The 26,672-nt window shown below is 37.0% G+C and overlaps 1 protein-coding gene across 1 annotated transcript in view; it reads right to left on the bottom strand.

Annotated features, from left to right (window-relative positions):
* HPGD (15-hydroxyprostaglandin dehydrogenase) overlaps positions 1 to 26,672 on the bottom strand; it is a 29,777-nt gene that overhangs the window by 2,443 nt on the left and 662 nt on the right. Inside the window, exons 2-6 of the mRNA XM_026017549.2 lie at positions 26,403 to 26,526; positions 23,069 to 23,175; positions 14,637 to 14,733; positions 3,506 to 3,582; positions 750 to 913 (exon numbers count right to left, since the gene is read on the bottom strand). Of these exons, the coding sequence (XP_025873334.1) occupies positions 750 to 913; positions 3,506 to 3,582; positions 14,637 to 14,733; positions 23,069 to 23,175; positions 26,403 to 26,526 (569 nt within the window). The remainder of the gene's footprint in view (positions 1 to 749; positions 914 to 3,505; positions 3,583 to 14,636; positions 14,734 to 23,068; positions 23,176 to 26,402; positions 26,527 to 26,672) is intronic.

The following is a 26,672-nucleotide window of genomic DNA, read 5'->3' as shown; positions in this document are numbered from 1 at the left end:
GGTAGATTTCCATGCCTAATCTCTGTCATTCTGACAGGAAGAATTTATGAATTTATATTTATTGTTTACATTGAGAAAATGATTATCTTCTCATCTTTATCCTAAAGTAGATCTTAGACTTATCAGATAAAAATGGTATTAAAGTAGATATGTGAAGAATTACTGATAAGAATGTCTCGTATTTATCTGTTGCTGGTTTAAGAACCTTTCATGAATCAATGCATTCTCGGACTTTCTATTTTACATGAGAGAAAACTGAAGTACCCAGAGGTTGACAGATAAATGGTAGAGGCGGGATTTGATCCCAGGTGGTCTGAGTCCTTCGACATGACAGTTATGACTCTGTGCTATGAAACCAACTGCTTGAATTCAGACACTGTCCATCAAACATGTGTGTCTGTCAACTGTTTCTTATAAAACGGTTGAAACTAGGGGACCATATGAAATTTCACAAAAGGTAAATGTGAATATTGCTTGGAATTCAGCCAAATAAGATATCATTACTTCCAAAGGCAACTAAACATGAACATTAAAAAAAATCCGATTATGACTGAAGGCATTATGATCTGTATCTCGAAATTCATAATGTGTAAACACATTCTGTTTGGAAATCCAGAAAAAAAATTTTTTAGAGAGTTTGCCAAATTAGTTTCTCAAATTTAAAGGGTTATTTTTTCCCTTTTTATTGTTTATGTCTAGACAATACTTTGTTCCATCATATAAAGGAAGATAGGTATAGTTTTACTTACTCCAAAATTCCATAGAACTTCATCATATCCTTGATATGATCCTTATATTCTATGTATTGTCCCATGTTTTCTTCTTTCTCAATGGATTCAAGGATGGGTGTATTAACAAAGCCTGGGCAAATGGCATTCAGTCTAACACCACTGTTCATGAGATTCGCTGCCATCTGCGGATGAGAAGTAGAAGGTTATAGGCTTCAGTTGCTTTGTAAATATATACCATGGGACACACTGATAATAAAGCCATTCCAAAGACCGTGATGTGAAAAATACTAGCTATCTAACAATGACAGTGTTAAGGTTGACTGGTAGCAGAAAGTAAAAGATCACATACTTAAAGTGTTAAATTAATACCTGAAAGCCTCAGCTAATTCATTCTTTCAAAATCAGTATTACTGGGAAGCTCCTGAAAATACTTGATTATCTAAGCTACTCTTATCTATTGAGCTCTGCAGGAACGTAAATGCAAAAAACCAAGGCTCAGAATTAATATCTCAAGTTTGGTTTCAAAGATTAGGATTGCATAACAAAAAAAAATATTTCTTTAAAAAATACTGTTGGTGGAAAGTTAGAGACTCTGATTGATGCTATAGATACTCTTGATAATATGTACTATGTGGAAGGCAATTTAAGTATTTCAAACTAACATTCTTTGGCTTAACTTTCAAACTATTGATTTTACTTGAATTATTTTTAAGACAAAATGTAGTTAATTATTTTTGGACCCCACTTACTTGTGAAAGTTTATTTGTAACCATCAAAATCAACAGTCATGGAGCTTTTGGGGTCAATTTTGGACACAGAGCAAATATTCCAGCTAAAATAAAAAAAATGCTTTTGTTTCAGCTCTTATGCCATAAACAAATATCCTCTTTGTGATACATTTAGTCTATGTTTTTCCTATTTTTGTGCCATTTGTTGATGACTTTGCTATTTAAAATGCCTCCCAACCATGATGGTAAAGTGCTGTCCAATGTTCCTTTTAAGTGTGAGAAGGCTGTGATGTGCCTTACAGAGAAAATTCAGGTGTTAGATAAATTTCAAGCTGTCATGAGGTATAAATGCTGTTGGTCATGTTAATACAATACATATTGGACACAGTACACATTATATAAGATGTCTTTACACAGAAAGATACATAAGACCAGGCTATGTATGGATTGATTGGTCAAAATGCTCTGACCAGAGGCTCAAAGGAACTAAACTCTGTTTCTCCCCAAGGAGCAACAGTTCAGTATTCTCTAATGCAGTGTTTGCAAGTGAGTTTATAGAACTACCTACCACAAATAGTGAAAATTGACTGTACAAATTTTCACTCTTGTCATTGTAAATAGGAAATTTCTGGTACTTAAGATTTACTTTCTTTTGTAATAGCTTTATGTGTTCATTAAAAGTTGAATTAACGATCAAGTCTCCACAAAGTAAATAAAAATTTCCAAATCAATTTGAATTGTAAGCATGAGAGCTGCTTATCTTTCTACTGAATATCTACCATTCAGACATTTACTTTCTCTACCCCCATCTCTTCCCTCTCTGTCTCTGTCTGGTCCCTCTCTTTGCCTTATGCCTTACTTAGACCAATCATTGCAGAGATTCCCCCAACTATTGTATCTTCTTCTACGTTTGTTCTAATTTGTCATTCCTTGGCATAAATGACCCACTCATGATGGCTGCAGTTAGAATAAATCTCATCTCACGGGGCACCTGGATGGCTAAGTGGTTGAGTGTCTGCCTTCGGCTAAGGTCGTGATTCTGGGGTCCTGGGATCAAGTCCTGAATCAGGCTCCCTACAGGGAGCCTGCTTCTCCCTCTGCCTGTGTCTTGTTTCTCTCTCTGTGTCTCTCATGAATAAATAAATAAAATTAAAAAAAAAAAAGTAATCTCAGCTCATCACTGTGATTAATAAGCTGGGGTTTTTGTCTGGCTCCTGCTTCTTACTTTCCCCTTGCTCTTCAGGTTCCATTCAAACTGCCTCTTCTCAGTTATTATGAAAAGACAAGCACTTTCATGTCATGTCGTCAGTGCATGCAGTCAATTAGGCCCAAAATATTTTTCACTCTGTACACTTCTCACCCTAGGCCCCATGGAGGCATCATCCTTGACTACTCTCTCCAGTAAATTCCTGTCCCGTCCCTCTGTGCTCTCCTTTTTTTCCTATCTCCAGTGATAAGTAATATCTAGAGCACACTACATATTCTACTTAAGGAGGCCTAAAGTTAATAATTTTTAAATTTGGAGTCAATTATAAAATATAGGTAGTATCTTCCCATTTTCCCCCCTTAGGATATTTTTCTTTTCTAAAGATTTTATTTATTTATTCATGAAACACACACACACACACACACACAGAGAGAGAGAGAGAGAGAGAGAGAGAGAGAAAGAGAGAGAGACAGGCAGAGGGAGAAGCAGGCTCCATGCAGGGAGCCCGACATGGGACTCGATGCCTGGTCTCCAGGATCAGGCCCTGGGCTGAAGGCAGCACTAAACCACTAAGCCACCCAGGCTGCCCCTTAGGATATTTTTCAACACACATCTGTGTTTAGGAACCAACATCATTTTTAAAAGATCTCTTCTTCATTTGTTCCTTGATGTGATCTGAAAACCATCTTTTATAATAAAGATTAGAGGATAATTTATTTTTCTCTCTTAATCCAGAGGTGCTGATTTCTGAATTTATTCCCCTCTATGTTATAGAACTCATGTTTCATATATAGATAGAAAGAAAAAAAAGGGGGATATTGTGGTTGTGATCTCCTCACCGCTGCTGAGCGTGTGAATCCAATTATGCCATGCTTTGAAGCACAATACACAGGCTGTTGTGCCACAGGCATGAGCCCTGAAACAAACAAAAAATTTAAATAATTTCACTAAGAAAATAAGCAGACAAAATCCAATAATTGCTATGCAATTGAATAATTTGTGCCTGTTCTATTAGAAGCGTATTCTACAAAACACACTAAAATAATTACTAGACAATTTTCCTTCTGTGATTTCTACTATACTGGCCAGAATTGACCAGTATATAAGTTACAGCCTAGAAATGAAGTCAAGAGTGATATGTAAGTCCTTCTGTCTCCCTGACCTTCTGGCAAGAAAAGTAAATGTAATCTGGAACATAAAGAGAATCACCTTTAAATCCAATGTTACCATCAATTTTCAGTTTTTGTTTGGATTTTTAAAAGTGTATATTCTACATTTTGTAAGGCTTCCAAATGGCTGAAGTGTAAATTTCTTAAATGAGATTTGGAGATATTTGACTTTGCTATAAATTATAAATTAGTGTGCATTTCCCCATCAGCAATCATACTGAATGATCCCTTTAAAGCATCCAAGAAAACGTCTTTTGATTTTGATCTGTAGTAGATGCCTAGATCTTCTTGCCCATGACTTAAAGAAAACTAGAAATTCAAAAAAGTAAAGACCAGAAATAAAAATGTATGATCCTATTTTATTTCATTTCATAATTATGTACTCTAGCAGAATTCAAGCAATTTTAGAATTGGTTTAATTTTCCACATATATACAATAGTATCTATTCGAATGTACAATTGAATTCATGGCCTGCAAAAATAGTAGTATTGTAGCACATATAGCATGTTTTCTCCCCTACCTCCTAGCCCAAACCCCCAAAAGAAACAACAGGAAAAACCTTTCGCTGAACTGTTACTCTCAAGTTTATTTCTCATAATTGTCAATTCTCTAATCAACAGTGATACCTTAAACTAGAGCCATTTGTATATTTCAGTTTTTAACAAATTTCCTCCATTAACTCATTTTAACATTTTTTAAATTTGTGATTTCTGAGTCAAGAAACAGTGATCTCTGATTGCTATAATGTTATTAATATCAAATGTCATGCTAATAATACTAAATTATTCTGCTGAGACACGTTCATCTCCACCCAGCTAACTAGTCCCAGAGCACCACCAATCAGTTGAGCGTGTTGTGCCAAAGTTCAACAATAAATGCAGACCTTAACCACTCCCTGGGTGCCTGCCAGGTCTCAATTTATAAAGTATGTTTGCTCAAGAGCAGTTTAAATCCCTGAGGATGGTAGATCACGCATAGTGTGTCCACCCAGTGATCTCAAAGTACTGTGGCTCTCTTCTTGTTATTGTTTTGTTGTTTTCTCTTAGGTTAAGTAAAATGTGTAAGTTAATTGAGTTCATCGCTGTCAGCCAGCAGGAATTCATGATGCCTACACAGGGTACACAGGTGTGGTAGGGGTTTGGGATAAAGCAAATAAGGAGGTGGAGCCAGGCATCGCTGCTGCTTGTTCTTCTAAGCTAGTTGTTGCTTTGTCTCTCCTTAAATGTTTATGAGACAAAGGCAGTTGGTTGGAGGATAGTGTTCACTGACTGCAGGAAATGCAGAATGAACCTCAATCAGAGATAAGCTGACACAGCCACAGAAACAAAAAGCACAAGGACACTGTTCATAAATGTTGTCGAAGATGAATTTGGAATGAATTTTTGTTACTTGTATGAAGGCTCTGAACTTCTGAACCCCAGCTGGTTCAAAGTGTCACAGAAGTGAAATAAATCAAATGGTGTTAGGTTGGTTCCATTTAAGAAGCAAGCACAAAACATATACTCTCCTCTACAGGAACAACTGTAAATGTGACCAGAATGTGAAAAATTTGTTTGCATTTTTAAAGTGGCACTTGGTTTTATGAATCTTTTGACATTATAATGACATTTTCACTGCTATCCTGCAGAATGTTTACTTGTGCATTGCTTTCACTTTCTGACATTAGATCAAAGGCTGTATAAATCAGTATCAGACATTCAGAAATTGTGTCCTTTCTTATTTTTTTACAGCTTTATTGAGGTATAACGGACACACAATAAACTATATATATTTAAAGAATACAGTTTGGTAAGTTCTGACATATGTATATACCCACAAAACCATGACCACAATCAAGATAATGAACACATCCATCATCTCAAAGTCTCCTCTTGCCCCTTTGTCATCCTTTCCTTCTGCCTCTCCTCTCCCTGTAGGCAACCACTGATCTGCTTTGTGTCACTGCAGTTTGCCTTTTCTAGAAGTTTATACAAATGTAATCATATATTGTAAACTCTTTTGGTCTGATTTCTTTCACTTGGGATAGTTATTATGAGATTTATCTATGTAGTAATATGTATCAATAACTCATTCCCCCCCTTTTTTCTAAATAGTATTCCACTGTAAGAATATATCCATAAGTTGCATATACATTCACCTGTTGATAGATATCAGGACTGTTTCCACTTTTAGGGTATTACAAATTAAGAGAATTCTTTTTGTCAATTATTTAGCAAGTCATAGTTAACCTAGAGATTTTTTCTTATCTTTCCATACATACAGATTTTAACTGTTGTTTCTTATGAGTCAAACAGATAGGGGTTAGTGATCTGCAGTGCTTTCCTCCCAGTTTCTCTACAGACTGAGTCTGGGTAGAAATTTACTATCTGTACCTCAGTTTGCTATTGTGAAAAGGAGGCTAAATGGGGAGAAAAAGTCTTTTTCTTAAGGCTTTTGTTTTTCTTTTTAACAATGATTTTATATTCTGAAATATCTCAGAAACCCAGCATTTTCCACTGGATCTCAAGACCCACTTTTCTTTTCATACATAATGTTACTGCTGTTGTGGATTAGCTTCAGTTTTGGTTAACTGTAGTTCTATTACTTACCTTAGCCCCACAACATTAATATATATTGTTCCTATATATTTGAAATAAAAATGTATCCTGAGGCTGGGAATCAGGGTTAGTACACAGAATTGTGCAGAGTGTGTATGTTATGAATCTGGAAACACCATTAACATGGCAGTATAAATTGTGCCCCCTCCCTCAAATTCCTGCAGTTTACAACTTGCACAACTATACATGGCAGCCATCTCTGGTAGAAGATGATGACCAAACAAAAGAGACTAAGAAGAAAGAACCAGTGGAGGTATGCAAAAAAAAAAAAAAGAAAAAACAAGTTAAGCACCATGTCCTGGAAATTAAAGATAGCATTCTAAGAAGTCTACAGTGGTCACCTTGAGATATGAACATGTCTCAATATCACTTGTCTTAAGGTAGCACCTTGGGTCTCACATTTTCCTTCAGCTACCCTTCCATATCTCTTGACAACAAAAAGTACTGAAGGGAATTACTCTATTCATTGTCTCTACTCTCCTTGCCTCCCACTTGCTGCACAACACACTCTACTTGGGCTTTCATTTCACCCCACCAATTGCACAGATCTTGTGATCAACACTTTCTTAAACTATTTAAACATTCTAAAACATCCTTTTAATCAAACTTGTCAAGGAAGACTATAGCACGGACTCTGGGGGCGAGGCTAGCCGAGTTCAAATTTTGAATCCACTGCAGTGAGCTATGTGACCTTTGAAGGAGTAGGCACTGCCTATCGAGGTATTTTTCTTCTGTGAACTAGAGCAGTCACAGTAGTTGCTGAGCCTTGAATGAGCTAATTCACATAAAATACTTAAAGCAGTGCCTGAAATATAATAAACACTACTATCTGTTATTATTTTATAGAAACATTTTTCCTTAAGATGAAATATCCCCAAATCTAGTCTTATAGACTTATTTATCCACATTATATCTTTCTTATGAAATTGTACATTTTAACTAAAATGGCACAAATCTGGGCCAGTGTCCTAACTCGGTTTGGTTTCTGAACCCTGGCAAGCTGTGGGCTGCTGTGAATCCTAGTTCGAGAGGATTTATAGAATACTTATATTTAAGGTCCATAGGTTTAGTACCCGTCAAGTATAAGGTATGATGAAATGAAGTAGTCTTTAAAATATAGTCTATTGTAATGTGTCAGACTAATGGGAGGTCCCCTGGTGCAGGGGGAGGCTAGAACATCACTGGTTGAACTGCTAGATCCATGCCTGTCAACTGACTTGAAGGGAGTTTTGCCAATATTAGGACTACAGGACCAGTTGCTGGAATGAATTCGGGTTTTTAACATCTTGCAAATTAATATCTATATTTACAGGGTATTCATGTTAAAGAATTTAAGAACAACAACAAAACAACGGATTGTGGCAATGAGACATCGATCTCTAAAGAAATGACATTTTGTTTAGTATTGCGAGAAATTTTTTATTTGTGCTTAAAAATGGATACGTTACATTAAAAGTTAAGAATAGAGTTTTTATCTCTAAAACTCTCTATCTCTAAACTCTCTAAAATTTTCCTCTCTAAAACTCTAGACCCAGCATGGTACAAGTTCATTTATAGAATCCCAAAGTGGCTCTCTCCAAAATTTAACATCTAATGAATTATAGGTTTATGTTTATTGTAACAATAGATTTAGGAAAAAATCTAAGAGAAGGAGAAATTCTACCCACAAAATAGAGAAATATTTTCTACCACCATTCAGGATAATAACACCAAATAGCCACTGACTGATGAGATAATTACAAAGAAAAATTTAAATGCCTGAAAATTACATATGCAATTACAGTACAAGGAAGTCATTTAGAAAAATACAATTTCCATTTCCACATTAGTTCTTCGATCTTTAATATTCATTCTGCCCATATTTGCAACATAGCTTGAATCTCTACAACTCGTGGAAGGTAAAAAACTCAAAAAGATTTTGTACAAAAAAATGAAATCTGCTCGGACAGGGCAATCATACTGGATCCCCAAACATGTTTTCTTTTAAATGGAAAGAACGCATGTGAAACAGATTACACAGAAGTGCTAAAGAAATTCAACTTAGGAAAATAGTGGAGAATCTAAGAATACCAATCTTTGCATGATAAACTGTAGCTGAACAGCTGTGCCAAAAAGTGGTTATCTGAACCCCTCACCTTTTGTTTATAATCAAAAAGGAAATCATCTACTCGTCTTTCTGTTTTTAACCATCAACTTCTCTAAGATAAAGGGCAAAGGGAGAACTGGTGACAATCTGTTTATCTATGTTCATGCAGAAAGTTGAGTAAAGTAATGGGGACACTTCCTCATTATGTAATTTTCCACATAACGAACACCTTATCTGATGCTGCTTTTTCCCTTCGGTATCATGTTTGCCATTAATAAGTCACGTTTCATTAATTAATTAATTAATTTTAAAGACTGATTGATTGATTCATTGATTTTAGAGAGAGAGAATGAGCGAGCCAGTAGGGGGAGTACAGAAGGGAAACTGAGAGACTCTCAAGCAGACTCCCTGGTGAGCACAGAGCCCTGCATGGGGCTCTATCTTGGGACTCTGAGATCATGACCTGAGCTGAAATCAAGAGTTGGATGCTTAACTGGCTGAGACACCCAGGTACCCCCAAATCATGTTTTAAAGTATGACATGATGTAAGAAGTCATATAAGGATTCCTAAAGCCCCATCTTCTATTAACAAAAACTACTTCCAGGAAGGTAATTTTGTTTGTCAAAAATTAACTTTATTAATTCTTAGAAAGCTGCTTCTAATGTTGCACCAACAATCTTAAAAGTTCAGTCATTTCTGGTGCTGTGGTCAGAGGAAATGGAGATGAATTTCAGGACCAACTCAATGAATCCCCCCATGAAAACTAAAGGCTAGCTGCTCAAAGTGTGGTCCAGGGACCAGCACCAGAACTTCAGTATCCATCTCAGATCTACTGAGTCAGAATTTACATCTGAACAAAACCTCTAGGTAATCTCTAAGCATGTTAGATAACTTGTTAGGCAACTCATATAGCCAATAGTTTATCACAATGCCTTGGCAGTTGCTAAGTATGTTAGGTCCCCTTCTCTATAACATGAACACTTGCAGAGAGTGGTACCAAGTGATCCTTTATACTTTTGGCCTGGAGCTGACAGGTGATCAGTCTTTTAACTCACCTGAAATCTCTGGTCTGCTGTGACATATCAGTCCAACTAGTGCTCTTCAGGACACAGGAGTCCTAGTGCCTTGCAATTCAGTATTGCATTTGTGTTTAAAAGTCTATGCCATGCTAACTATTTGGTTCTGACATGTTGATAAGAGACACAGATACACAGCTCTCTGGGTAGAGATTCTGTCTGTTTACTTTCATATCCCATTTTCTTTTCTGCACATGCTCAAAATATGTTAGATTAAGTTGAATTTTTACTTAAAGTTGTAACTGAAGCACATCTGCCTTAACACAAATGGCAAGATAATTATATTAGTTTAGGTGAAACTTACAGTTAAGTAAGTATGATACTGGATTGGTATCTAAGATATGCTAAAAAAAAAAAAATCCATGATTTTTCAAGTGTTTTCTTGAGACTAAATGTTTTCAGAAAGTGAGTTCTTTTATTTACTGTTTTCAATCTCAGTAAAGAAGACCCTTGTGGGATTTCTCACAAAATGCCCCTGAGTGACTCTGCTAAAGGCACAGAGAATGCCCCCAGTGAACACGAAGATGTCCGCAGCTGAGTATATAGGCAGGTTGGAAGCAAGACTGGCAGGCAGATTGCTTTTCCTGTGACAACAACTTTGTCCTTCCCACTGTTTGAGGCAACTAACTATATGAGAAGCACACTTGACTCTTCTGGGATGTCTTATGCTCAGAGCACAGCTATTTAATTAATTGTATTAAACCAGATTTCACTCACATCTTTTGTTCCTCTCAACTTTTTTTTTAATAGTTAAGGATGAATGTATCAAAATGAATGCAGCTTTATATACTATGTTTATAGACAAAAACCTATAGAGAAGAGTCTAGGTGGTCAATAGTGATGAGGAAAACTTTGGAGCATCCCACTGGAGCACAAAAACTTCCCTCAATACATGGAGGAATCACTCTCCACTTGACTCCTGTTTGTTAAACTTATTAATTGCATTTGATACTTGGTCTGCGTCAGTGGTCATTACTCATTAACTTCTCTGCCCAAACCAGTGTTTCAACTTCAGGCCTCACTGACAGTGAAGGATTCCACTGAATCCATGTAAGAGATTGTGAACAAAGACTGGTGGAGTTCACCAGTAGCCACAGCCATTCCTTTAACAGACTGAGCAGTAAGAGGGAACACAGGAAAAAAAAAACCTCATGGAAAGAATGTTTGGAAAACACAGAGGAAGCAAGCATTAGAGATATCTTTCCTTAATTTTGCCATTTATACCTCAATGAAGCTGGGGAAAAAATACTCTGACCCTGATAACTCCTCAAAGACTTTTTGGGTCATGTGGCCACTCCCAACATGCTATGACTTTCAAGGATATAAGCTTGCTGGTAATATTTCTGAGGAAAGTGTGAAGCCAGAGAGGTTCTCACTGACCTTCTTTTACTATTACAAAACCTGAGTGTTTATCAAACTAATCTTATTATGGGAAGAAGAAGAGCTCTAGGTGAGAAGCTAGAATACAAGTTACCACATTTTAATACTCTTTGTGAAATGGAAGCACCTTAGTGACAAAGCCCTGGATGGGAAGGGTTAGGTAGGGCCTGCCCAGATTGGCCAGGGACAAAAGGGAAACAGTATAAAGGTACCAGGTATGGAGGTCGGGCATTATAGAGAGGATGTACCTCTCTACATAAGGATGAAGGCACCAAATTAAACAGAATGGATATAGCTAAACTAGGCAACCATTATCAATAGAGTTACCCTGCTGGCTGGGAGGAATATGAGGTGGGGAAGCAATATGGAATGCTAAGATATTCATTAAATTGCACAAGTGCCAGAAAGGTAATTTAAAACCAAAATGATCTTATCGCTGAATCTATATTTATTCACTCTTTTATTTGCATGATTTGAGAAAGATCCACACAGGGTTCCAGATGTTGACTCTAAAACAGGTTAAGAAGAGGAAAAATACCCAGGGGAGGGGAGGGTGATAAAGCAAGCTCTTAGCTAAGAAAGCAAAGTGGACGTCTAATTGTAATCCTTAAATTGCGCTTCTCAGTGACGTGTTTTGACTTGTGACTTTGGTAAGCTCCTCAGATGTTTTCAGGGCTTTACTATGTGTGTCAAATGGGGCAAAAGCCTAAGATACCCCTGAGGTTTAGTCATGTGGTCTTGAGATTAAAGCAGTGCCCAGAAGGCCTGAAGATAACTAGCAAGTTTCACTGGCTTATTCGAGTTCTAGGAATTCAGTTCCTTTTACTCACAGGTAGGCTAAAGTAGCCATGGATGGAGAGACAAACTGACACTCTCAAGGACAGAAGAGTTAGACAACCTAGTGGATAAGACAGAAGAGATCTTGGATCCGGCTGCTTGCATGTGAATTCCAGCTTCACTGGTTCCTTGACGTGCAAGCTTGTGCAAGATACTTCAATTCTCCTACCTTTATTTCCTTCTCTGTGAAATGGAGATTATAGAATCTACATCATGGGGTTGTTGTATGAAATGAGGTAATGTGTATGTGGAGTTTAAAATAGTATCATGTAAACAGTAAGTGCTCAATGAATGTTAAGTATTATTACACATTTAAGTATTTTTATTGGATGAAACATAGTACACTACACTGCATTTCTTTATTCATTCTCTGAGGCAAGTAAGCCTCCTGTTTTTTTTTAAGCCTTATGGTACAGAATGTCTCCCACAGAGCCCTAAATTGATCCAAACCCTGAGGCCTTCCAGACTTCCTGTCTGGAAAGAAAGAAGTGCCTCCAGTGACAGAAGGGCAAGGGTCTCCCTGGACAGGGTTCAAGCATCTCCAAAAGCCTTGCTAGCCCCCTTTTGCTTCAAGACACAGTCCATGGGATTATCTTGTGATCACCACCCCAGGTTTCTCTACATTTCCATTTTTATTAAAATATCAAATACTTCCTGTTAATTCTCCGATCAATTACATATTTTTCCTTTATAATTTCATTTCAAAATAGCACAGATAGAGCCTTGACAATTTGACTTTAGGGCTTCAGATTCCCAGAATCTAAAATGTGGTTCTCTCTTAGGCCAAATATCTAAGTATTATTCATGCTCTCACCTTTTACCATGTCCTCAGAATGGAAATGTAATTTACAAGTAGACATGACATTAGGCAGAATAACCAAGTTACCTCCCAAATGTATAGAATTAGTCCTGTAATAACTTTATAGAGTTGTCATTTTGTCTTTAAGCAACACAGAAGCTGAGATGCTAATCTGTTTTTTGAGAACTTCTAAAGAAGGAGATTTCTAAGTCTCCCTTGATGGCAGGTTTACAGAGGCTTAAGGGCCAGCTGACAATGATTCTCAGAGGAAGGATTCTCAATGCTGAGAATCAGACCTCTGTTGTGGTCCCAGGCACCTCCAAACCTGACCTCTGAAGTACAACTGGAGCTAGTAGGTGGGGCACAGGGAGAGGGATGGAGACCACCTATTCTGAAATTACCACACGAACTGAAATCAGATAATGTAAGGAGGTCTCCCTACTTTTGGAACTGCATAGTTTAGACGTGCTGTCAATACTGGTTGGACTTTTAAAACCTCATCATTTACTTGAATTACTGAAGAACCGTTGGTGAATCTTTCTTCCCCCTAGAATTTTAGAAGTCAAGTCATTTGGTTAAGTTGTTCCAAAAGTTCCTGCCAAAAATTTATAGCTACTATTGAGTAACATGGTATCCGGTAATATTAAATCCTACTGTCCTGAATAGGACATAGGTTGGGGTGCAAGTTGTGGCAAAGGTGGTTAGCCATCTACATGAATCTATTCTTTCCTTAGGTACATAGCTACATTCTCAGAGTCTTTTGTAATTATGAGAGCCATGAGATCAAATTCTATACCAGAACATGAACAGAAGTGAGGTTTGTCATTACTGAGCTGGGGTGGGGGGTGTTTAGAAAAGCAGCTTCATCCCCTCAGTGTTCTCTTTATTTCAATGTCACAGAGAAAAGAGTCCCCCTACTTCACCCCACCCCAATACCTCCAGCAAAACTATGGATGCTCCATGTCAAAGAGCTTTTGTCAACCTGGTTTTCCAAATGATTGCATATTGAAGAGGCTCCCAACCACACATATCTTGCCCAGGGCTGATAATATATGAGAAATAAGCTTATACTATATTTAAGCCACTACGTGTTTCTGTTTATTACAGCCATTTAGCACTGAAGAGTAGCAGGATAGGTCACCCCAAAATGTGTCACTTTGGCATAAGGATTATTTTAAGCTAAAGGCACTTGAAAAACAGCAGGTATAAGAAGGGCACTCTGACCTTTCCTTTTCCTCCTGAAAGCAGGTGATAAAACTTCCATGTAAAAAATATGCCCTTCCTATACCAGGAGGAAAGAAACATTCTTATCACCAGAGATGGGGGTTTGAGACCAACGGAAATCTGTACAGACCTTGTTAAAATAACTCTTATCTTCCTTTAGGCTCCCTATATATTTTAGTTGCTTCCCCACAATTACCTCTCTTTGTTCAACCTTGTTTATAAACGCTTAGGCCTAGCCATTTTTGAGTCTTGGTTTTCCCGTGGGGGCTTTCATGTACACATAAAAATCTATAAGCTTTTTTCCTATTAACCTGTCTTATGTCAATTTAATTCTCAGGCCCAGCCAGAGACCGTAAGAAACTCCAGGTAAAGTCTGGCCTCCCCTACAACAGAACCCAACTACTATATATGTCACATTTCAAATTATATATTCTTTCTAAAATCACATGGAAGTAGAGACACCTTAACTATGTTTTAGGACTCTTTACTTTGTCAAAGATGCTTTCACTTGCATTATCATTTAGTGCTACAGTAAGAGAGCTTAAAAGTCACCATTTAAAATAATAGGAATCAACATATACTTCCAACTTCTGATCTTATGCAACAGAAAATTCCATAGAGCCAGGAGAAACAGAGCAAACAAACAAATTTTCAATTCCCAACCTGATTTGATAATAAATATACTTGGAAGATTTACTTTTATGGCTCAAATTATCAATAGAAATTATTATCAATGTAGATTTACTTTTGTGGTCCAAATTACCAATAGGAAGTCATTATGAGGTAATCATGGTCCTTACCTGCTAAAGATGACATGTTTATAATGATGCCACCTTCTCCTCCGTTTTGCTTACTCATGTAATCCAAGCCAAGGTAGGTCCCACTGATAACAGAAACCTGATCCAGAGGCATAAATGGGAAAAGCAACACAGCCGTTATTTATATATCATAGTCCCAAGTTTTAAGGCTATTGGCGACACCCAGGGAGATTTCTGCAAATACTATCACCAAAAAATTTTCAAGTGGCTGCTTGCTTTTTTTTTAAAGCTGGTCTTGACTGGACTCTCTTTTGTTTGCCTCCAGCTGAGGAGCTTCTCACATCTCTGCAACTTCACTTCATTGTCCAATCTGAGATTTTATGAAAAAAGTCATATTACCATAGTGTTTGTCACTTGACCTCAAATCTAAGCATCTTTGAGAACTGTATATACAGTGTTCTTCTTTTCTGAATATTAGATACAAAATTCATTTACCCTTCTTAGCATATGGTTCTCAGATCCAGGTATTTTTCATTCATCTGCTCTGTTTAATTCTCTTGGACCTTGGAATATATAATAAGGGAAGCCCTTGATTTGCTACACAGCTTTCATGTCCTTTTTTATTTCTAATAAAAAAAGTCTGTTTTGCACTTGTTTCTGCAGGGGAAGGTGATCTTCTTAGGTTTAGTATGGACACTGATTAATTTTTTAAAGATTTATTTATTTATTTATTTATTTATTTATTTATTTATTTATTCATAAGAGACACACAGATAGAGAGAGAGGCAGAGACACAGGCAGAGGGAGAAGCAGGCGCCATGCAGGGAGCCGGACTTGGGAATTGATCCCGGGTCTCCAGAATCACACCCTGGGCTGAAGGCGGCGTTAAACAGCTGGGCCACTGGGGCTGCCCGACACTGATTAATTTAATCCAGTCACAGAAATCCCATTCTCTTTGCTGGTAACTTGTTTGGAGGCCTACAGCTGACCCATTTCTAGCCACTGAGACCTGAGGAGCAGTCAGCTGGAGTGGGTCCAGGTAAGGGGGCGGGTGGTGGTGGAACAGGATGTTACTGAAAAAAAATTGTTGCTTTTAAGAAAATCAGAAAGAAATTATTTCATCAGAATGAGGTCTTTTTCCATCATTTAGTAGGGGTGTGATGGCTGGAAGATACAGTTACATTGTTAGTATCCTTAAGATGAAATCTCCAAGAAGGGAGGCCCACTGGAGAGATGAAAAGAAACTGAGTTCCGGTAGCACTGTGTTGCAGAATCAAGCAATCCTGACCTCTGTGTTGTGTGAGACCACATAAGTCTTTCGCTTGGTTTCAGCATCCGAACTTTTGATCAGCTAGGCACATCTTCCTATGTCTGCCACTTAATCTTCTGCATCACTCTTGCAACTGCCTTTGTGAGCATTTACTCTGATTTGTTTCTCACCTCTATGCATAAGCATGGTTCTATTCTAACATTTGAGAATTCACCACTACCAAAAACAACCTGTGATACAAAACTCCTACTTGATGCCTTATTTTCCCTTTATTTTTATTTTTTTGAGATTTTATTTATTTATTCATGAGATACACAGACTGAGAGAGGCAGAAACATAGGCCAAGGGAGAAGCAGGCTCCATGCAGGCAGCCTGACATGGGACTCTATCCCGGGACCCCAGGATCATGCCCTGGGCCGAAGGCAGGCGCTAAACCGCTGAGCCACCCAGGGATCCCCTTATTTTCCCTTTTAGATTTAAGAATTCCTCTCTCTTCCAACTCAGACTTTTAGCAGGTGAACATTTTCTTTTGGCATCTTAATTCCTGCTTTTTTGGGGGGAGGTGGTCTTTACAATACTGCAAAGAAAATGATACAACAGTAATGAGTCTGAAACTGAGGGCATATATTGGCATTTACCTTCTTTTTATTTTAAAAAGTCCGTTTGGAGTTTTCTTGACATTCAATGTTGCCTCCCTACCTAATAGCAGTTATGAAAAAAAGTAAATTAAAGATTCTATTCACTTAAGCCATGTGTCAGTTTGATATTAAGTAGGCTTAGGGAGAATGAGTAAAATCTCTACATGATTCCTTTTAAAAAGAAAAAATACAAAACATTAAATGGTTTATATAAGAAGGAAAAAATGTACATGGCTGAAATTATTGAAGTCAGTTAGATTCTGGTAGTTTCTGCCTAAATCTCTAGCATGTCTGGACAGAATTTCTGTTTACACATATTGGTGCTATGCTTTTATTCTCAGGTATTTATAGCTTTGCTGACACTCTGTTTTTGTGTTTTCAGCCTCCAGAAGATGCAGCCAGATAGAAAGTTTGGAAATATTTAAGCTTTTTTTTTTTTTTTTTAAAGGAAGATTTCCAGGTCTTTAGTGGAGGAGGCCAAAGGATTATTTTCCCATCCATTATCAAGAACGAAGTAATTTTTCAAATCTACAACATAAGGTCTAATGCTTTGGCTGGGACATATGTGATATTTTCATCTTCTTTCCTAGAACAATCTCTTCCTTATCCCAAATAATATATTCAAGGAGATGTTAGGAAACCACAGAATAAAATGTTTTTTTATTAATGTTCCTAATATATTTGTCCCTTGGCAATATTTATATATCACATAGATTGGGTCATTAAAATATCAAGAATCTAGGGGGAAAAAAGAAAATTAAAATTATAGACAAGTTCTAGCTACAAACACAAAACAGCTGAGATCTATAGCATTATTTTAGTCTATCATACAGGTACGATAAATTTTGTATTTGACCTTCAAAACATTTTTTTAAGATTTTACTTATTTATTTATGACATACACAGAGAGAGAGAGAGAGAGAGAGAGAGAGAGGCAGAGACACAGGCAGAGGGAGAAGCAGGCTCCATGCAGGGAGCCTGACGTAGGACTCGATCCCAGGTCTCTAGAATCACACCCCGGGCTGAAGGCAGCGCTAAACTGCTGGGCCACTGGGGCTGCCCGACATTCGAAAAATTTTGCACTTGACTCTCAAAAAAAAGAAAAAGAAAGTCCTATGTCTAATTTCACATGGTGCAAATAAAAATTCAATTATTGGCAAAATGGTCTAATTAACACATGCTTACTCAACAGTTTTGGTTATGAACAATTTTTATATGTAATACCAAAATTATAACTGCTGTATTCCAAATCCTAAATCATTTTTTCCCACAGATTAAAGCATTCTATAAATTAAAACCACTCATAAATCCCCTGTACTGGGAATAATTCTTAAGTAACAAAGTTATATGGACAAATGGTAAGAATGTATTTGTTTAACCCTTCTTATCAGGCATCATCTCTTCTTAATATATATCTATAACATATATTATTATATATAATATATAATATGTTATATATTACATATATATTTCCATAACCTATATGTAAAAAGCACACATACGTATTCACTACTGAAATTTTCTAATCTAACATTTTCCTTATCTTCCTCCCCTCTGAGGTTCCTTTTAGCTTATTTCTGGTCCTTATATAGACTCTAATTTTAAAAACTCTGTTATCTAAATCATGTGACATTGTCTTTCAAGTTTTCTGTCTTTTCTCCAGCCTGATTCTGGGTGAATACTAATATAGATGATTTTTTTTTCTAAAATTCTTTTTATCTTTTATTTCCAGCCTTTTTCCATTTTTGCTTGTTTATGTGGTAAATATTATTGTAGTCCCCCTTGCAGAGCTAGTTATTTTATTTGTAATCAACATCCTTGGGAGCCAAGAAAAGGGAGCACATTTTGACATTTCTGCCCATCTCCTCAACTCTTCCTTAGAGGTAGAGTAGGGCAGAGGAATCTACCTCATATAGAAATGAGATTATAAGAATGAAGAAAATGTAAGTTTTTACATTCTGGAGGATAAATGTAATTTATTGAGTGATACTATGTATGTAGTAAGAATTATGCTGGATATTTCATGTAAGTTTCACTTTAGTTAAGCTTAATCATCCTTCAGGGTAAGGAAATTATCTTTGTCCCCTTAACATTGGGAAATTCAAGACCAGAGAAATGAAATAAAAGTTCATGAGTTCAAGCAGCCTGGGTGGCTCAGCGGTTTAGCGTCGCCTTCGGCCCAGGGCCTGATCCTGGAGATTCGGGATTGAGTCCCACGTCGGGCTCCCTGCATGGAGCCTGCTCCTCCCTCTGCCTGTGTCTCTGCCTCTCTCTGTCTCTGTGTGTCTCTCGTGAATAAATAAATAAAATCTTAAAAAAAAAAAGTTCATGGATCCTAAACTCATAACTGTAATCTAGTTTTGGCTGATTCTAAATGTATACCCTTCCCAGTACAAATCTTTAGTCAACCCTTGTATTTCTGGAAAAAAAAATAATCAATAGCAATAAGCCATCTGTTTGTTTAGTTTTTATTTGAGTACACTAAGGGATTCAATATATGTTAGTTACATGTCCAAATCAGATTATAAATCCCACCTGAATGGGAATGAATTATTTAGGCTTACTAAAGGTCAAAAAGTAAAAGAAATATATCAAAGAATGGCCTTATCAATATTCAAAGTTAAGTCTACCTCCACCCGCCCAATTGCCAGAGTAACCTTTGATAGTTATTCAAAGGTTCAGCCTTTTCTGAACATTTCTAATGAGCTATGGGTAACTATAAATAAAGCTACTGCAGTTGGCTTCAGATTAAGGAGGAAGCACAGAATAGCCTAATGGAAATGAAGAATGGGAAGAGGTTTAATGTATCTCTTGTGTGGGAAGAATGGTGAGATCTGCTCAGTTGAGGATAAGGAATCAGTAAGTTTGGTAAGGAGTAAAAGTGGAAGGACAGATGATACAGCTTGGCAACACTGATGTATTAGGAAATAAACCAAATATATTAAAATACAAAATGAATATTCATGAATGCAAAATATCATAGGATAAGAGTTTATTTATCCAATAAATATTAATTGGACATCTACTCTGTACACAAAATTTTCATTTATTAAGAGAGCTTACAGTATACTTGCATAAGCTGCACAGGCATAAAAATAATTCTAATAAAATTTTTAAATTTGTAATCCCTTTAAGAATGGTATAATTATGGTATACAAGATTCCAGAAGAAGAGATATTTGGTGAGGTCCTTTAACTAAGTGGTTACTCTCTGACAGGGACAGGAACATAGAAAAACATACAAAAGAACACACGAGGTACTGTAAAAGGAGGCAAATTACATTCAAAGTCTAAAAAAAAAATAATATGAACCAAACACAAATATTTGCATTGTACTAACAAAGATAATCAAGTTGGAAGGATAAGGATAGATCAGACCGTAATCTACTCTTGAAACGGGTGTTGCAGGTAGGAGGGGAAGTAACATGTTTTCAAGTTATATATAGGTAACAAAGGTTATATCTTGCTCTCTAGATGTAAAATTAAATAAATGTCCTTAGTTCCTGGAGTTAAGCTAAGGAGTGGCCTATGTCAGCAGAGTCCAAAGAAAAATAAAGGCCAGATAATTTCAATGAGGAAGGATCCAAGAGAGTGAGTTGTAACCAAAGGAGTCAAATAAAATTCTCTTGGTGTTCTAGAATTCTCTATTTGTAGACAATGTACGAATTTTTAGCTTGCAACAAGTTTATTCATCCAGGCTATGTTAAAGCAAACATGCTCTCTCAGCCAGATGAAGACTGATGATTCTAATCTTATTATTTTTGTGATAATGTCTTCACTATTTTCATGTTCTTTATATCAACTCTAATCATTACAGTTTTCTGACTGCTAATTTCTTAGAGAGAAGACACAGTAAGTGTTCATTATTAATGCAACAAATATATGCAACTTTATGCCCTTTATCTATAAAATAACTGTAGCTATTACTGATGAAACTGTTAAAATATCAGTAGTGAGGCTATAGGGAGAAAACTGCTCTGTGATTTGTGCTTTTTCACTAGCAAAGCTTGATTCAAAGAAATTCTTATCACGTTATGTGGCTGTGGAAAGTGCCATTAAGTTTATAAAAATATATTCTTAAATATTCTTGAAGTTCTCAACTGGTCATACATTTATTTGTTTCTTGATCTGGCAACCAAAGGATGTAATGAAGTATGGTTCCTAATGAGTCAGGGGCAGCATCCAGAGATTAATAAAATGTACAATTTTCAAGGTACCTGGGTGGTTCAGTTGGTTAAGTGTCTGCCTTTGGCTCAGGTCATGATTCCAGGATCCTGGGAACAAGCTCCACATCAGGGTCCCTGCTCAGTGGGGAGTCAGCTTCTCTCTCTCCCTCTGCCTCTTCCCCTAACTCATGAGCACTCTCTCTCTCTCTCTCAAGTAAATAAAATCTTAAAAATAAATAAATAAAATGTACAATTCTCTTACCAGCAGAAAAAATTAAATGTATCCTGTGGAATTTAACAAAGGAATGGAAAAAGATAAAAAAAAAAACAAAAAGAAAACTTAGTAAATTCAAAATATGAACTAAAGGGGAACGGTGGCTCAGTTGGTTAAACATCTGACTCATGATTTCAGCTCAGGTCATCATCTTATGGGTCATGAGATCAAGCCCTACATCATGCTCCACACTCAGCAAGGAGTCTGCTTCTCTCTCTCTCTCTTTCTCTCTCTCACTCTCCCCTACCCCTCTCCAACTCATTCTGTTTCTAAAATAAATAAATGAATTTTTAAAAAAAATATTAAAAAAATAAGATACAAACAAATCTGTAAGAATAAATCTCAGTAGAGGGTAATAATAAATATAAGTGGCTTAAATTCACAAATATAAAATGCAGATATACTCAGGTGTGACTTAAACAATAAGTGCTCATGCTATACTGTCCGCAAGAGACAAATTCAATATGAAAGTTGACGGGTCAGGTCTCTAAACACACAAACATATCCTAGAAAGACTTTGGGGGAAACTTGACAGGTAGGTTTTAGAGTTATTTTGAAATCTAATGATATCTAGGAACACTTGAGACAACTGTTAAAAAGAACTGGAAGGAAATTATACTCTAAAATAGCACCTTTCATTCTCAGTTTAAGGACTTTAGGCATCTGTCAAGCTTGTGTAGAAACTTTGTACCCTTCAAAGTGGTTCAGTTCTTTTGTGAGGTAGTATAATTCTCATTACTCCCATCAAGTTATTAGCTAAGAAATTAATCATGGGAATGTAGATTCAAGTCATATATTTATTGACTAAGCACTATCTTCAAGATACTGTGTTGACTACTAAGAAAGAAAGATAAAACTCAACACATCCTGTTTTTAAGGAGTTTATCATTGCCTAGGAGGGCATCAAGAAGTATGGGGCCACTCCCTGTATGTTTATACACACAGTGGCCCTTCTGTTCTTTACACATACCTGTTTTGCAAGACTAGTAGGATGACCTTAATAGGTAAAGCATGGTGACCCTTGCACAGCCTACCTCTTACAGCATGCTTTGGCTAAGATTTAAGTTTCACTACACCCCACTATCTTACCTCAACGGTGTTTATAAAGTGGGATGGCCAACAAACTTGTGATACAGAGGGTAAAACAGAAATTGTATTTCCTATTTATACATTCTTTGTAATTTAGGAGCTAAATAATCATCAAACATTGTAGAAGTTACACACACACACACACACACACACACACACACACACATTGACTTTCAGGATCAAAATCTTAATAATTATAAAGTCCAACAGTCACTTTTGCCTTGCATCCTGTTATGTTTCTGGAATTAAATTAAGATTTGGTTTATAAATAAGTAATTTAAGCCAGGATTGACAAGTATTTTTCTGTAAAGGGCCATATGGTAAATAGTTTAGTCAGTGCACATCATAAGGTAGTTACAACTATTCAACTCTGCTCTGTAGCAAAAAGTAACCATAGACAATATATACATGGATGATAGCTGTGCTTCAATAAAACTATAAAGATTGAAATTTAAATTTTTTTTTAAGATTTTATTTATTTATTCATGAGAGACAGAGAGAGAGAGAGAGGCAGAGACACAGGCAGAGGGAGAAGCAGGCTCCATTCAGGGAGCATGATGTGGGACTTGATCCTGGGTCCCCAGGATCACACCCTGGGCCAAAGGTGGTGCTAAACCGCTGAGTCACCCAGGCTGCCCGAAATTTAAGTTTCAGATATTCACATAGTTCGTATTCTTTTTACATTTTTTCAACCCTAAGAAATATAAGACCCATTTTTAGCTCCCAAGTACAAAAGCAGGTGGCAGGCCAGTTTCATCTACGACCATGGTTTGGTAACTCATAAGTTATGTGATAAACTATGTTTTTTTTCATATTTCCTTTTAAGATTTTTAAGACAGATTTATTTGCATAATTAGACGTTTCAAATGTCTTCCCATTTGTAAAAGGAAATTCTTCTTTTCTAAAAACTTTCTGTAACTTGCCATTCTCTATGTTGTTGGTCACTGTATTGACTCCATAATGTAAGAACCTTTTCTCCAGTAAAAGCATCATTTTATTAAATAGGCTTAGGCAATAAACATGGCTTAGATAGCTTACCAAATTAATTTGCACAGTTTTTTCCCAGTTTTTCTCATTATTGACACCAGCGTTATTGACCAAAATGTCCAATCTTCCAAAGTGGTCCACAACTTTTCTAAAAGTATCTAAGAAAAAAAAAAGACATTATAGATACATTCTTGTGTTCCAGATGTACATTTCAATCCTACCCTGTGCCTTGACATTAATTTTCATTTATTCACTTTTATAATGAAAATTTTACTCTTAGTCTGTAACTTAATGCCTTGCTTCTAGGAGCATAGTTTGTGAGCCAGCAGCATCAACAGCGTTACCCTGAAACTTGTTAGAAATGCATAATCTGGGGCATCTGGCTGGGTCAGCTGGTTGAGCATCTGACTCTCGATTTCAGCTCAGGTCATGATGTCATGGGTCATGAGATGCCAGCACTGTTGGGGATTCTGTACTCAGAAGAGAATCTGCTTGAAGATTCTCTCTCTATCCTTCCCCCTACTCATGCACTCTAAAATAAATAATAAATCTTTTTTTTTTTTAATGCATAGTCTGTTGCCACCACAGACCTACTGAATCAGACTCTTTAATTAGGTCTGTAGATGATCTGTATGCACACTGAAGTTCTTAATGTAGTAAATTTTAGACAACTGAGCCTCCTAAGCTAAGAGCTCTTAGAAGTCCACTTGGACAGTCAATATCTCTTGGTTCTTAAGAAATTACTGAAGTTCTGTGGCTTAGACTATGACAAATATCCTTTTTAAATAAGCCATGTTATCTTTATAAAGTGTTATATTGAACATGAGTCTTCTTGTATTCAGATTCATTATGATCATTTCAAGGAGTCTGATACCCCAGTAAGAAAAGGTATATTTTCATTTAGTTGATCTGGCTACTGTGACTTCAAAATTTACTATTCTTTTTTCTTTCTATTATTGCTACTTTGAATTACTATTTTGTATAACTATTTTGTATAAAAACTACTTTTAACCAGGGTAAAATCTACATAGATACTGAGGCCTGAAGGTCACTCATTACATGGTCCAACCACATATCCCATCTAGTCCTTGCAAACCCTCCTTCCTTAGCCAGTTCATACTTGACTTTACCACTTTTGTATCAAGAAACACATTATTTCTCAAAGCAGGTTTTGACAATAGTTGTATAGATTTAAACTTTTTCCCTGGGCCTTCTACCATTGGTTCTAGCTGTATTACTTGAGACTATAGATAACAATCATGGTTGTTTTTCCAAATGATAGAAATGTATTCTCCAGTCTTAGGGCCAATATAGGAATTAGTTGAAAACAGAAAATCTAGACAAGCTTTATTTTGATTGATAAATCTAGAATCATTAACAGCCACCAGGCATATTGAAGAGGGCATGGCTTCATCAGTTCCCAAGTGGATAAACTACTATGCAAGTTAATTGCCAAAAATATTGCAAAAGCCAATATTTACAGTACTTTACCATACTGTTATAGAAAACAACAAAATAAAAATTTTCTATTCTTTTATGGAATCTTTAAACTGCGTAGAATCTCCAATTGATTCCAGAAAAGTCCTCTAGCAGAAAATATCTAAGGAATATATGTGAATATATATATATAACTTATATATATAAATTTTATAATATATAATATATATATATACATAATTTTTTTGAATTCCACCCAAAGCATTTTCTACTCTTCAAAATTCCAGGGATCCCTGGGTGGCACAGCGGTTTGGCGCCTGCCTTTGGCCCAGGGCGCGATCCTGGAAACCCGGGATCGAATCCCACGTCGGGCTCCGGGTGCATGGAGCCTGCTTCTCCCTCTGCCTGTGTCTCTGCCTCTCTCTCTCTCTCTCTCTCTGTGTGTGACTATCATAAATAAATAAAGAAAAAAATATTTTAAAAAATTCTGAAATTGTTAGAGTCAGGGCCATGTCTTCCTTAAATGCAAATAAATGCTGATGTCTAGACAACATGTGGACTTCTCATGACCAACATGCCTTCTCCTGGTCACTCACTATGTGTCTTGAGTTTCCTCCTCCACAATCACTTATCCTTAAGGAATGTGTTTACAGCCAAGATACTAATTTTAAATACTGGGAAGGAAAAACAATTAAGGTTAAATGTCACATGTGAAACCACATAAATTCAGGCAGAAGTAGTTTTAGATGATCTATACTGTTTCCTATTTCATCAGCATGGATGTTGGAATTTGGCATGACTTTATCCTCAATCCAAAATATCATGCACAATCAACAAAACTTTATCTTCTGGCAAAATATTCCACTAGCACTGGGTTCACATATCTCTTCTAGTCATGCTTGTAATTCATGTTATAGGTCCTTACCATTTTAGATTTAATTACATAATTTCCTTTAAAACAATCTCCTTTAACTGTAGGAGGAACACCCCCTTCTAAGATACCACTCCATCTTCACCCTCTTATGGAATATTCCAACATTTCAAAGAAATTTACATTTTCAGTGTTCTTTTAAAAACAGGAGTACAAGAGTGACTTTTACGGAAGATTTTCTTTTTGCCCTTTGATTACAGATGTGCCTAACAATTTCATCTTCCAATAAAACTGTGAAATACATATATTTTATTTTTCTACTCCCCTCCCCCAGGAAATCGTATTTTTTCATGCAAATCTATCAGGCCGCCATATGACCAAATCTGTTAATTGTACAGCCAATACTGTTCTCCCTATCTCACAAGTAGATTGTTCTATTTTAAGGGAGTAGATCGGAAACAGGAAAGCATTGAGGAAAGTCTGATAGAAACTTTTCTTCTGCAATTCTAACACTGTAGCGCAGCTATTATTATTTTTAAGTACCATTTCAGAGGGGAAAAGCCAGAGAGAACATTTGGTTGAAAGCATCTAGCACGTCTGCGATGATGATCCTTGATCTTGCATTCTCTTATGTTTAAAAGGAAACATTGCCACATTTGGTTGTCATTGGACTCTGCATCTTCAGCGTTCTGGGAGAAGTTGTTTGCCACAGTCCCTTAGCCTACTTCAACTTTCCAAGTTCCATCTGCAATTTCGATCATTTAATAATTACTGCAGCAGCACGGTCTTTGAATACACAAAGGAATTGTGATTACATTCTGTGCTGCCAAATGACTAAAAGGTGTCTCAAGCAGCCTTGGTTCTCCCCCCACCCCCACCCCCCTTCGTTTTTATGGCTATCCAGATGTCAGCTGGAAACCTAACAGTCCAAGTTCTCTACTGGAGCTTCTCAGGAGCTGCTTTCCAGGAGGGAGCCGACCTGCCCGCACCCAGGCTGCTTCTCTGGCTCGGGCTGCCTTCAGGTCGCTGCTTGCTCAAGGCGTGTTGCCTGTGGATGGATGGACTCCCCTCACCTACCTCTCAGTTGTCCCTGGTCGGCCACATCGCACTGGATGAACAGAGTCTTCTGAGGTTCAAACTGCTCATCCAGGGCAGCTTTACACTTTACACCTGCTTCGAGATTCCAATCGACCAGCGCTACCTGCAGACAAGAGAGGAATCGAGGTCCTGCACAGCTTGTGCAGCAGACAGGGGAGCAGCAAATAAACACCCGGACGCTCCCCTCCGGGAGCTCAGATTCTGCGATTCAAGTTTCAGGTCTCTCCCCGCCGCTCTGGAGATCTGCTC

The sequence above is a fragment of the Vulpes vulpes genome, chromosome 9, assembly GCF_048418805.1.
Source record: "Vulpes vulpes isolate BD-2025 chromosome 9, VulVul3, whole genome shotgun sequence".
Classification (NCBI taxonomy): domain Eukaryota; kingdom Metazoa; phylum Chordata; class Mammalia; order Carnivora; family Canidae; genus Vulpes; species Vulpes vulpes.
Note: the sequence above shows the minus strand (reverse complement) of the source record. Positions and strands in the feature narration are given on the sequence as shown.